The sequence below is a fragment of the Nomia melanderi genome, chromosome 6 (genome assembly GCF_051020985.1).
Source record: "Nomia melanderi isolate GNS246 chromosome 6, iyNomMela1, whole genome shotgun sequence".
Lineage (NCBI taxonomy): Eukaryota > Metazoa > Arthropoda > Insecta > Hymenoptera > Halictidae > Nomia > Nomia melanderi.
Genome location: NC_135004.1, coordinates 17,012,838 through 17,024,031, shown reverse-complemented (window position 1 = coordinate 17,024,031; position 11,194 = coordinate 17,012,838). Strand labels below are relative to the sequence as shown.

General features: G+C 45.2%; 1 protein-coding gene across 1 annotated transcript; it reads left to right on the top strand.

The window, feature by feature from the left end:
- The first annotated feature begins 7,407 nt into the window (after positions 1-7,407).
- Positions 7,408-10,949, top strand: LOC116430208 (uncharacterized). Its single transcript, XM_076368372.1, has 2 exons — positions 7,408-7,419; positions 9,162-10,949. Exons 1-2 carry the CDS (start codon positions 7,408-7,410, stop codon positions 10,947-10,949), a joined length of 1,800 nt encoding a protein of 599 aa, XP_076224487.1.
- Positions 10,950-11,194: the final 245 nt, after the last annotated feature.

Here is an 11,194-nt window from a genome sequence, read left to right as displayed (position 1 = left end):
CTTATCAAGACACATTCGCTCTGAAGTCTCGTTAAAAAAAGTAATATCTCCGACGTCTTTCTATCGCGAATTACAATCTATTGGAAACTGCTTAACTTCTGCTTCCAGCGTTATTTCGTAGCGTAATCGGAAGTGTCGGAACAGTCGTTGCGCCCGATAAACCGCGCACCTTTATATCTGCCGCTGTAATTCGCTCGACGAGCAGCATTACGCAACGTCCGTGGTCGGTCGGTTTGCTTAAACGTCTGATCGATTCGAGGTTTCTCTTATTGTCCGCGCGGAATTGCGCGAAGAAAATCGCGCGGAAATAATTGCTCGGCGCGGCGGCTCGCCATTAATGCGAAAGAGCTTCGAAAGCGGAACGAAACCGAGCCGAGCCGAGCCGGAGGCGCAGCCGGGCCGAGGATAGAACGGGAAAACTCCTCTTTCTCGTTCGCCCGCTCCATCAGCTCGCTTTCGGACTCATCCCCCGACACGACGACACCGAGCTCCGCTATCTGGCTGCGCGTTAAACAAATATTACGACCGCTAATCGCGGGGACTTCGGTGCTAAAGGCGGCTGCAAGTTTCGCGCAAGTTCGGCCTGGTAACTGGTTCGTGATACAAGATAGACGCGCGTCGCGATTCACAGTTTACAGCGCAAACACAGGAGCACGGTCGACCCTTTGTCGACGACGCGACCCCCTTCGAATCGATTTCACGGGTCTCCTCGTTAACCAAACGCCGCCGCAGTTTGATCTTTCCTTCGCGCCGTCTTTCGGAATATCAATCGCGGCCGCCTTTCGTGGGAACGTTCACGATCGACGGCGTTTAACCCTTTAAGGGGGAGTTCCGCCGTTTTGAGGTCGTCGGATTTTCATATTCGGAAGGCGGAGTGGCAATGGAATAATTGGGACAAATGATAAGAGTGTAGTTGTATAATGTCGCTTCCTTTGTTAACAGTTTCGGATACTTCAAAAATCCATTTTTCGGGGAAGTTTGCGAGTTAATTGAGCAATTATTGAAATACCAAAACATCTTCTATTGAATTTCTTGGAGTGAGGACTGAGGACAATAAGGAATGTTTGATGATTTCCATTTCTCAATAGAGTTCGATCATTTTATCTGAAAAGAGACTGGTAATCTTTATCTTTGAAGAATTCTCGGTTATCTTGTTCCATTGCAAGTGTCAAGATTTCATTCGGAAGCTCGATTTGGAAATAGATTTCGAATGTACGAGTCTCTGAACGTGGTATACGTATTTCCGATATCACTACACAGAGCGGAACACTGAAGTACAACGGGTAAACACAGTCGCATCTTTATATCGTCCATACCCGAAAACTGGCGTTCCGTCTGATTACATTTGCAATTCAAACGGCCGGGAATGAGATCTGGGAGAATTAAAATTAATCTGGACCAGTCTTGCCGCGTGTTGTCGGACACTATCAAAATGCAATGTTACACGTTTTAAATCTGCTTATCGCGCGAGGAGCGTTTCAACGCGAATACCTCGTTCCAAAACGCACTTCGTCGCGGACGTATCAAAGAATCTTTGATCTCATTAAAAGTCAAGAATAACGACAAGCCAGCGTTCCGATGAAAGGGACGAGAAGCGAAATGAACGTAAAACGTACCACCGAAATTACCGTCGCTCGATGACGTTTCCCGGTCGCGAGGCTCGCGCACGGTTTGTCGATTTTTGTTATCGCGTTTGCCCGTGTAAGCCGCGCCGCCCGTATCTCGATCGGCGGCGATTTAAATTTAAATTTAATTTTCTTTCATCCCGGCGAACGGACAAATATGGTCGGCGATGATTGATTCAAACATTCGTTAAACGAATGTTGCCGACGTACCGGCCCGGCCCGGCCGACCGTTTCCCCGTGCGTATATATATACGCGTAATAATAAAACGGCACGCGTCGGCCGCGTTAGCGACAGCCGGAATTTTATCGTTCCCGCGTATACGTACACAATACGATTATTCTGTCACTTCATTGACCGTGCTTTATCAGTCCTGACGTGGAGATGGAAAGGCCATTTCATCCTCGGCCGGCGATTTCATAAATCACCGTTCATTTGCCCGCTCCATCAGAGGGGCCGCTATTTCATGGCGCGCGGAAATCCTCCCTCCCTCGACTCCTCCCAGCCTTTTTTTTTATGAATTTTTCCCGTCAAACGGGAAGGCGATCGTTCGCGCGAGCAAGGGAGAAACGATCGATCCGAATATTCTCCATATGAGAAATCACTCGGAATTGATTCAGAAATTCGGGAAATGTTCTACGTGGGTAAGGAGTCACGTGACGCTCGTGCCCGTCGGTGGAATTGTCTGGAATATTTTTCGAATTTCTCCTATCCACTTTTTCACCTTAAATTCACTGCCTCAAATTCTACAGAAACTCGAAGTGCATCTATCCAGACTTCAATTGATTTACAGTACAGTTTGTGTTGCCAATTTCTATAATAATTTCTCGAAGAATCATCTGTCTTTTTAATAATTGCAAGAAGTCATATTTTTCTCGTATCCACTTTTTCACCTTAAATTCACTGTCTGAAATTCCATAGAAACTCGAAGTGCATCTATCGAGACTTCAATTGACTTATAATACAGTTTGCGTGTTGCTAGTTTCTATAACAATTTCTCAGAGAATCATCTGTCTTTTTAATAATTGCGAGAAGCAGTCAGGAATGACAATTTCGATTTGTCTGGTAGTTTCAGTGTTAATATTTCCCACGAGTGCCGAGCTAGAAAGGCGAGGCTAAGTTGGAATACTTTCGCGACGCACTCGGAAGGTCTATTATACATTAGCCGTGAGCACGAGGGTAGTGACTGTTCGAGCAACTGGCAAGTTCCGAGTTGCATCATAATGCAGCCATCACGGGCTCGTATGTAATTCATGAGGCCTCGGAGCACTGCGCCCTGTTACTCTATCGTTAATGTTAATACCGCGTATACTTTCGATTTAATGAAGAACACCTCGGTGACGGGGCGGCCGCCACCTATTTTCGAATTAATAAGCCAGAATGTAGAGACAGCCCCGGAGGAAGAATTTCCTAGCCATGGGAGACCATTTCGCGACAGCCTAACGCGCGCCGCGTGCGATGATAGCGACTGCGTTACGTTAACGTACACGCGAGGAGCGCCGCGCCGCGCTAGGATATAAATTCCTGGGGAGACGTAAACGCGCGATAAAAGATGGCAAGGACCCGATGAAAGGCTGGTATTCTTCTTAATCTCGGAAGCTTAGGAGACAATATTCTTGCGACGAGTAATAACATCTGCCTTCTGACATTGTTCGTTAGTTAAGGGAGATGATGCGTCGACGAAGTGGATACTTTGTGTTTTATATTGTATTAGGTAAGATTATATTAAGATTCATTTTCTCGTTCGTTCTGTTTTATATGTGAATAAGATTTTATTTTGTTGTAACTAATTTTTAGAGTAAAGGTTGAATTGGGGTGGATGTTTACTGGATTTTATAGGAGATGAAGTAGAATTTTAAGCGGAGCTATTGTTCTAAAGTGAAAATACGAGCTAGTAACAGAGAAACGATAGAGGAGATGCAAACTTTCAGTTATGATAAAAATTGTTTGCTCTCGTCGTACATTATGTATATTTATGGCGTAGTTACTCCGAAATAAAGTGAAGTGAATAGAAGGGACGAGCAGCTGGAAGGTAAGAGAGCAGGACGACCCATGGGTCCCCTAACTTTCTTTCGTCCTAGGGAACGCCGCGGAACAGACTCTCACGGCGTCGCTTACGCTACAATAGCAACGATACATTCTGCTTTTCATCGTAAACGACTCTCATCTGAATTTGAATACTTGAAGTATAACAGAATACGATGCTATAATCGGTTTTTAGTGATTAACAATTGTATTACCAATCGGAATGCTCGCGTTTGTTCGAACTGTAATATTGCAGTGTCTTCGAACCAGAATTAATGCGAGAGTGTTAGAAAAATTGAGGTTCCAAGCAGTTTTGCTGAACTTTCTCTAGAACATGAGTTGTGTAGAAGAAAATTTCGAAATTTCAAAGTTACAGAGTTACAGAGTTTCGAACTTTGAAAATTTCAAACTATCAAACATTGAAAATTTCAAACTATCAAAGTTTCAAAGTTTCAGACTATCAAACATTGAAAATTTCAATAGTTTGCCAGCACAATTCAAAGTAATGCCAAACCATCGTCCTCCTGCAGAAAAATGTAATATCGGCACTTACAAGCTTTCCAGCGAATGCTCTTCGATTAAAGAGAAAGGATACATTTATATCCCTCGAACAATTTCCCTATCGACGTCCGCGTCAAACAGGAAACCCAATTTTATTTCCTTTTATCCACTGGTCCTCGCGAAAATGAAAAAGTTCAGCAGCCGAGGAACGACGTTTACGGTTCCTTCCAATAAAGTACCGGCGCTCCGAAGGCGTTCGTTTTACATTCGGAACGTTAGCCCCTTTGCGCGGCCGGAGGCCTTTCATGAAATTGAATTACCCCCCGAACGGAAAGGTTTTCGTTCCTCGGATATCAACGAGCCCGACTTCTCGGCGACCGTTCAACACGACCGTTTGACAACTCCTCAATTATCCACCCGCTCGACGACCTACCGACCCTTGTTGACCGACTGGACCTTAATTCAGCAACATGTTTTGCTCCAGACAGTTTTCTACAAATTCTTGAAATATAAGAATTTTTCTAGAGACTAATATCTTCCACTTTTCGAGAAAGTTCGTAGACATGTTTTAATCAACATTAAATCTATGGGACCTACCAATTCGGATATTAAGTTTTATTAACCCTTTGCACTCGGAAGTTTTTCACTAGAAATATTTTAACATTTTCTGATGAGATAATTGGATGAAATAATTAACGCGTACATTGAGGGACAAAGCTATTTTACTTGAATATTTCTTAAAATGATGCATTGTAGGAAATGTAATATTAAATATCAAATTTTATGGTTTTACTGTATGAAATCAAGTGAGTCACCTCTCGAGTGCAAAGGGTTAAGGGTGAAGCTTTCATTTTTATGACCTATGTGAACACCTATTTTTAAGAGAATAATACGATTCGATAAAAGTCAATGAATTGATTAAATATTGTAATGTAATGGGTGCTATTAGAGTAATCGGAGGAGTCTCTGTGTTAATACAATAAAATATTTCAGTGTTACTGTTTGATGTAAAGTAGATACTAGCAAGTAACAGTTAATGCGCGATACAAGTAGTCAGAAGATTTTAATATTGCCGTAAATATTATCTGGACAGGATAAGGAGCAATTAAACGTTTGAGCACCGCTCATTGTTAAAATCTGGTAGTAAAGTGCCAAGAGTGGCGATGGAGTTCTCACATTACACCGAGAAGTGGCAAAATGCCGTTGATCTCCGGTGCCAAGATCCCATCGGTTTTTAGATTTACGGCTGTACTTATAGTTCGGATGAGTAGATGCCGTTTAGCCGGTCTGAATATTACAAGGGGAAAAGTTATAGTTTAATAAACCGCTTCAAACAATGAACGGTCGGAATTGTTTCGACGCGAAATGTGAACAACGCGGACGCGTTCGGGCGCCACTCGAACGATAAACTCGATAACTTCTACAACTTATATTGGCGACAGAATTTGTAGTTGCGATAGTTCATTAAATATGATCGTTATCTGCTTATAAAATATTCCGCGGATGTAGCGAAGAAATTTCGAATTTCGAAGTTCAAGTTTCTATTACACTTTCGAATGTCACTGCAAATTAATGTTGGGTTACGGAATGTATTAATATTTATTAGCTAAAATAGTTAAGATTTAATTACAATACTTGAAATTAATATTCTTGAATACATAGACATATGATCACGCAATATTCGGTCACACGGTATCGTTAGACAGGTCGAAACGACTTCCATACTGTTTCCATCAGCGTAAAGTCTAGCAAGGCATCTCTGTACATTCTCCATAAAATTATGTTCATGGCTGGACGTTGGCCAAGTAAGAACCTTAACGCGACTGTCACGAAATCATTACTCCATTAGATACACGACATCTACTGACCGCTATGTTGCAAACACCAACGAACGTGTTTAACAGTGATATAGAGAATTACACTTCGAACAAAATGTAACGAAATTTTGTATAGAATTTATACGAAACTGTCATATTATATAGATCATTGCATTTTTTACAAATACCTAAAAATAAAATGTAACCATGTTTCAATATTGCTACGATATTGAAATTCTATATTTTGATTAACCAACAAGGAAACTACCATTATATTATACAGATGATATACAAAGTTTAATCAACAAAAGAACCAGCCACGTATACGTTCGTCCAACTGTAACTTCATCAAGGATAGCATTCAAACTCCGTAGAAATGGCGCAACGATCCCGGTACCCGAGTAACGAAATAATAAGTCATAAACGAACCTCATCCACGGATCGATTGATCCGCGTCCGGCCGACCGACCATCCGGCGTAACCTAATCGGCGTGGCAAGTGTGCGCGCCCGAAAGGGAAATTACGCGGAGTCGTCGGACCGCGGGATAATTGCACGCATGAAACGATAGCCCGACATCGAATTATATTTTTCAACAAACAGAACACATGCAATTCTTCATTACTGACTCAATGTCTTCTCCTACACGTGCAATTCTACTTAAAAATATTCGAAACACCAATATCAGCACCTCAGCTAATAGCTGAAAAGATCACTAACCTCAACCAATCGACATTGTTGTTTTCAGACAAAAGTTGCAAGGTATAAACACATGTTCATATTTTTCTTAGATTATGTGGATATTACTAAGTTTTCTCAACGACAATAGATACTTTGCATCTCGATTCTACCGTTATATAAAGAAAACCAGAATTTACCTGCACATTTCTGTTTTTCAAATGAAAATCATTCCATATAGCAGGAACTACTTGGTAACCTCCGTTCGTTACGAATAGTCGAATTTCAGGGTTTTGTCCACAGAAAGATTCCGGTCCGATCTCGAGTCCAGAGACCCCGGAACCAAGACAGGAAATCACGGCGGCCGTTATTACGAAGCTCTGCGCGCGACCGGCGAGTGCTCGTAAAACTGGCCGGCGAATTATACGGTCGGGGTATCAATCGGTCGTTTCCATCCATCAATTTCGACTCATCTGGCCGGACGTTTCCCTTTTTTCCCCGCCGCGGCGTTCGTTTCTTCTCGTCGGTCGGCCGGAAGCCGCGATCGCGAAGGAAATTCGACGGGTCGCGCGGGACAGGCGACTGGGCCCGGTCGCGGTCCGGCGCGTATTACGACGACGATTAAAACATTAGGCCCTCGTCGTAAACGACACCGGTGCAAAGCACGGAAGAAAGCGACGACGGCGGACTGCTCTCTATAAAAGTACCTTGTCAACTAGCATCGGTATCCAGTTGTTCGCGGGCTACTCCCGAAATAACGGCGACATGGCGACGATGGTGAGTATTGTTTATCGTTGCGATTAACCCCATTGAAAGTGTTCGATAGAAATGTTCGACAGTTTCTGATCGGATACAGGTGTTTGTTGAAACTAATTTAACGATGGATCACACGTGAGTTAACCCTTTGCGGACGAAGACTCTTTGAAATGTACAGAACCTTCAGCAGGTGAAGTTAAATTATATATCACTTGTATAATTGACAGAATAATGATTAGCTACTTGAATTGTTATACAAGTAATTAAATCATTTGTTTGCGACTTAGTCTTCGAAATATGAAAATTTCATCTCGCCAGAATATCGACATTCGTCCGCAACCAGTTAAAGAACGAGATGTTTGAATATTTCACACGGCGATGCATCGTGTAAAGTTTAATGTTAGATGTTGTATTTTATATTTGCACTGTATCTCTACTGCTAAGGGTTGATGTATATTTGTTTCGTGTTTCAATATTTCGCGTGGTACGATGTGTTAGATTTGAGGAGTTGAAGTTACCGGTTTCCTCGAGTCTAGTAGATTCGTCGGTAAAGATCAGACTGAATCTGAAGTGTCTGTTGAACGGAATCAGCGATGATTCTATTTAAATGGACGAAACCTCGGAAAGTTAATTCATCTTACGAAGCTCTGAATGAAACAGAGTCACGATTCATATGATTTCAATGAAACTCCGTACATCTTTGAGACGGTCAAAAATAACGGACTAATATCGTTGCATTAGCTAACCGAGAGAATCGAAGTTCATTCTATAAAATATTCAACTGTTCCGAACTCCACGAAGTGAGGCAACGTTATCAGACGAAATTAGCAAATATTGCACCCGGGAAAACATTAAAATTAGACGAAGACCGTTCCGCGGCCGCTCTCTAAATACGCTCGGAGCCAGATGAATCTTTCAGCGGGCGTATATCGCTCGTGTTTTGAATTCGTTCCGTTCTGAAATAAAATTTCTGATTGCATTCTGCGCCAGCGGCGCCGGCTCCGTTCTCATCGCGCCCGGGATCTCGCACCGGGTTAAACCTAAAATGAAATGCTAATTCGAGAGTCCCGGTGGCGGGCAGCTGCAGTTTTTTCGCGTTCGACGCGCCGCGAATCGCATAAATCATTCTCGCGGATCGCCGGCGTGTATTCGTTCGCTGCGCGCCGCAAACGCGGCACGGCTGACCTCTTCGATTTTTATGGACTCCTTTCATTTTCGAGTGGACTGTGTACGAAATACTTTTGTGTCCGTGTGAGAAACTGAGAATGTAATGAGTTCATCGTAATTTGAATTATAACCAGACGGTGGATCTCCATTCGAATTCAAATTTTCAGGGACTTAAGTAGAAAACCGAAAAGCTTCAATCATCGCGCGAGCAGAAAAGCCCTTAAAACGAACCGACCGCGATTTACTGGACATTATTCCCGGGTCTTCCGCTTGCCGTGCCCCGCTTCGTGAGCGACGCGTGAAACGCGAGCCGAAATGGCGCGCGAGTCTGGACGTTGCTTTATTGTTTCGGTTAGCCGAGCCAATGTCCGGCGCACGGGCACCGTGTCACAATGAATTCGCTCGCGGCTAGGCGATTTTCGAAAATTAGTATCGTCCCGGCCGCGCCGCTTTTGTGTCAATGATCGAATTATAAAGCCCGATGAGCACGATTCGGATAACATCAACACCGTTCCGCCCGACGTCGCGTCTCGATAATGAGGTGCGCGCCGTTTCGTTTTCCCTTTTTCCCTGGTTTTTTTCTCGTTTGTCCGCAGGCGTGGCTACCGGCCGTCGCCCTGCTACTGACAGCAGCGGCTGCCGGCCAAGATTTGACACCGACCGAAGGGAATCGACCGCGACCACCGGCCGGCGACGCCGAATCGCCCGATCGCATCAGGATCCCGCGACAATTGCTGCCGTCCGGGCTGCTGCCCGCTCGGAACTCCGCCGACAAGCTCCCGAACGCCGAGAGGCATCCCCGGAAACGACAATTAGTTGATCTTGCGGCGAATTTCCAACCGCTCCCGCTGGCCGCGCTGCCGCTGCACCGGGCCGCGTTCGGCGGGAACACCAAGACCAACGATGTCTCGAGCATCCAGGAGCCGGTGAAACAGGGGATCGAGTCTCGGATATCCTCCGCGCCGCAGATCACGTTCATCACGCCGCAGATCGGAACTGCTAACAGGAGGATCCACGGCTACGACGGTCACCAATCGGCCAGTTTCCATCACACACATGGACATCACCACGGACATCAGCATTCTCATCATCATGGACATCACGCTCATCACAAGCATCACGAGGAGCATAAGCATGAACACGGGCATAAGCATCACCATGGACACGAGCATAAACATGGGCACGACCACCACGAAGAGCATAAACATCACGAGGAACACAAGCAACATCACGATCATAGTCATCACCATGGACACGAGAGTCACCACGGACACAAGCACCATTCCGATCACAAGCATCATCACGGACACGAGCATAAGCACGAGCACGGTCACAAGCATGACCACAAACACGGACACGATCACAAGCATCACGGTGAACATCAGCATCACCACGGGCATCAGCATCATTCCAAGCACGAGCATCACGAGGAGCATAAGCATCATGCCGAGCACCACCACCACCACAAGCATCACCATCACAACGAGCATCACCACCATCACGAGCATCACCATGTTAACGAGCATCACCATCACCATTCTCACAAGGAGACCGAGAACCATCACCATCACCATGGACACGAGCACAAGGAGGATCACAAGCATGCTCACAAACAGGATCATAAGCATCATCACGGACACGAGCATAAACACGGGCACCACGAGGAGCATCACCATGGACATCACGAGGACCATCACCACAAACACGGCCACGACCACAAGCACGCCCACCATCAGGACCATCATCACAAGCACGGTCACGAGCACAAGCAGAGTCACAAGGAAGAACATCACCATGGACATCACGAGGATCACAAGCACGATCACCACGAGGATCATCATCACAAACACGGACACCACCACAAGCACGGTCACAAGGAGGACCATCACCACGCGCATCACGAGGATCATCACCATGGGCATCACGAGGACCACAAACATCATCACCACGAGGATCACAAGCACGGGCACGAGCACAAAGAGGAGCACAAGCACGGCCACGATCACAAGCATCACCACGATCATCACGAGGGACATCACCACCACGAGCATCACAAACACCACGAGTCGCACGAGCACAAGCATGCGCATTCCCACGAGGAGGGTCACAAGCATTTCGACGAGCACGACCACAAGCATCACCACGACGGCCATCACAAGCACCACGAGGAGCATCATCACGCGGCGTTCGAACAACACGGACACGAGCACTTCAAAACGGTCGGCCATTACTTCGACGCCTCGCAGAACCACGAGGAGTACGTGTTCCCGGAGGAGAGCGAGGCGGTGGCTGTGACGCCGCCAGTCGAAGATATACTTAAGATTAACAAGAAGGAACCGGAAGTCGCGGCGACCGCCGATAATCCAACGGCGACTCAGGCTTAGATCGAATGTCGATAGAAATGTTATGCAATTGCTTTTATTGAAAGGGAATGGGATAGAGAAAGACGCGTTAAGGTAATGGAACCTCCGTTTTCCTGGAGATTATTCACCTGATTCGCTGATCATTTGATAACTGGTGATCGTTCTGTGGAATATTGTTGTTTTATATTAATCAGACTTAGCTGAATATCATATAATCACCGCAGATCTAAGTCAATTCTTTTGAAAAAGAAATCAAACTTTCACTC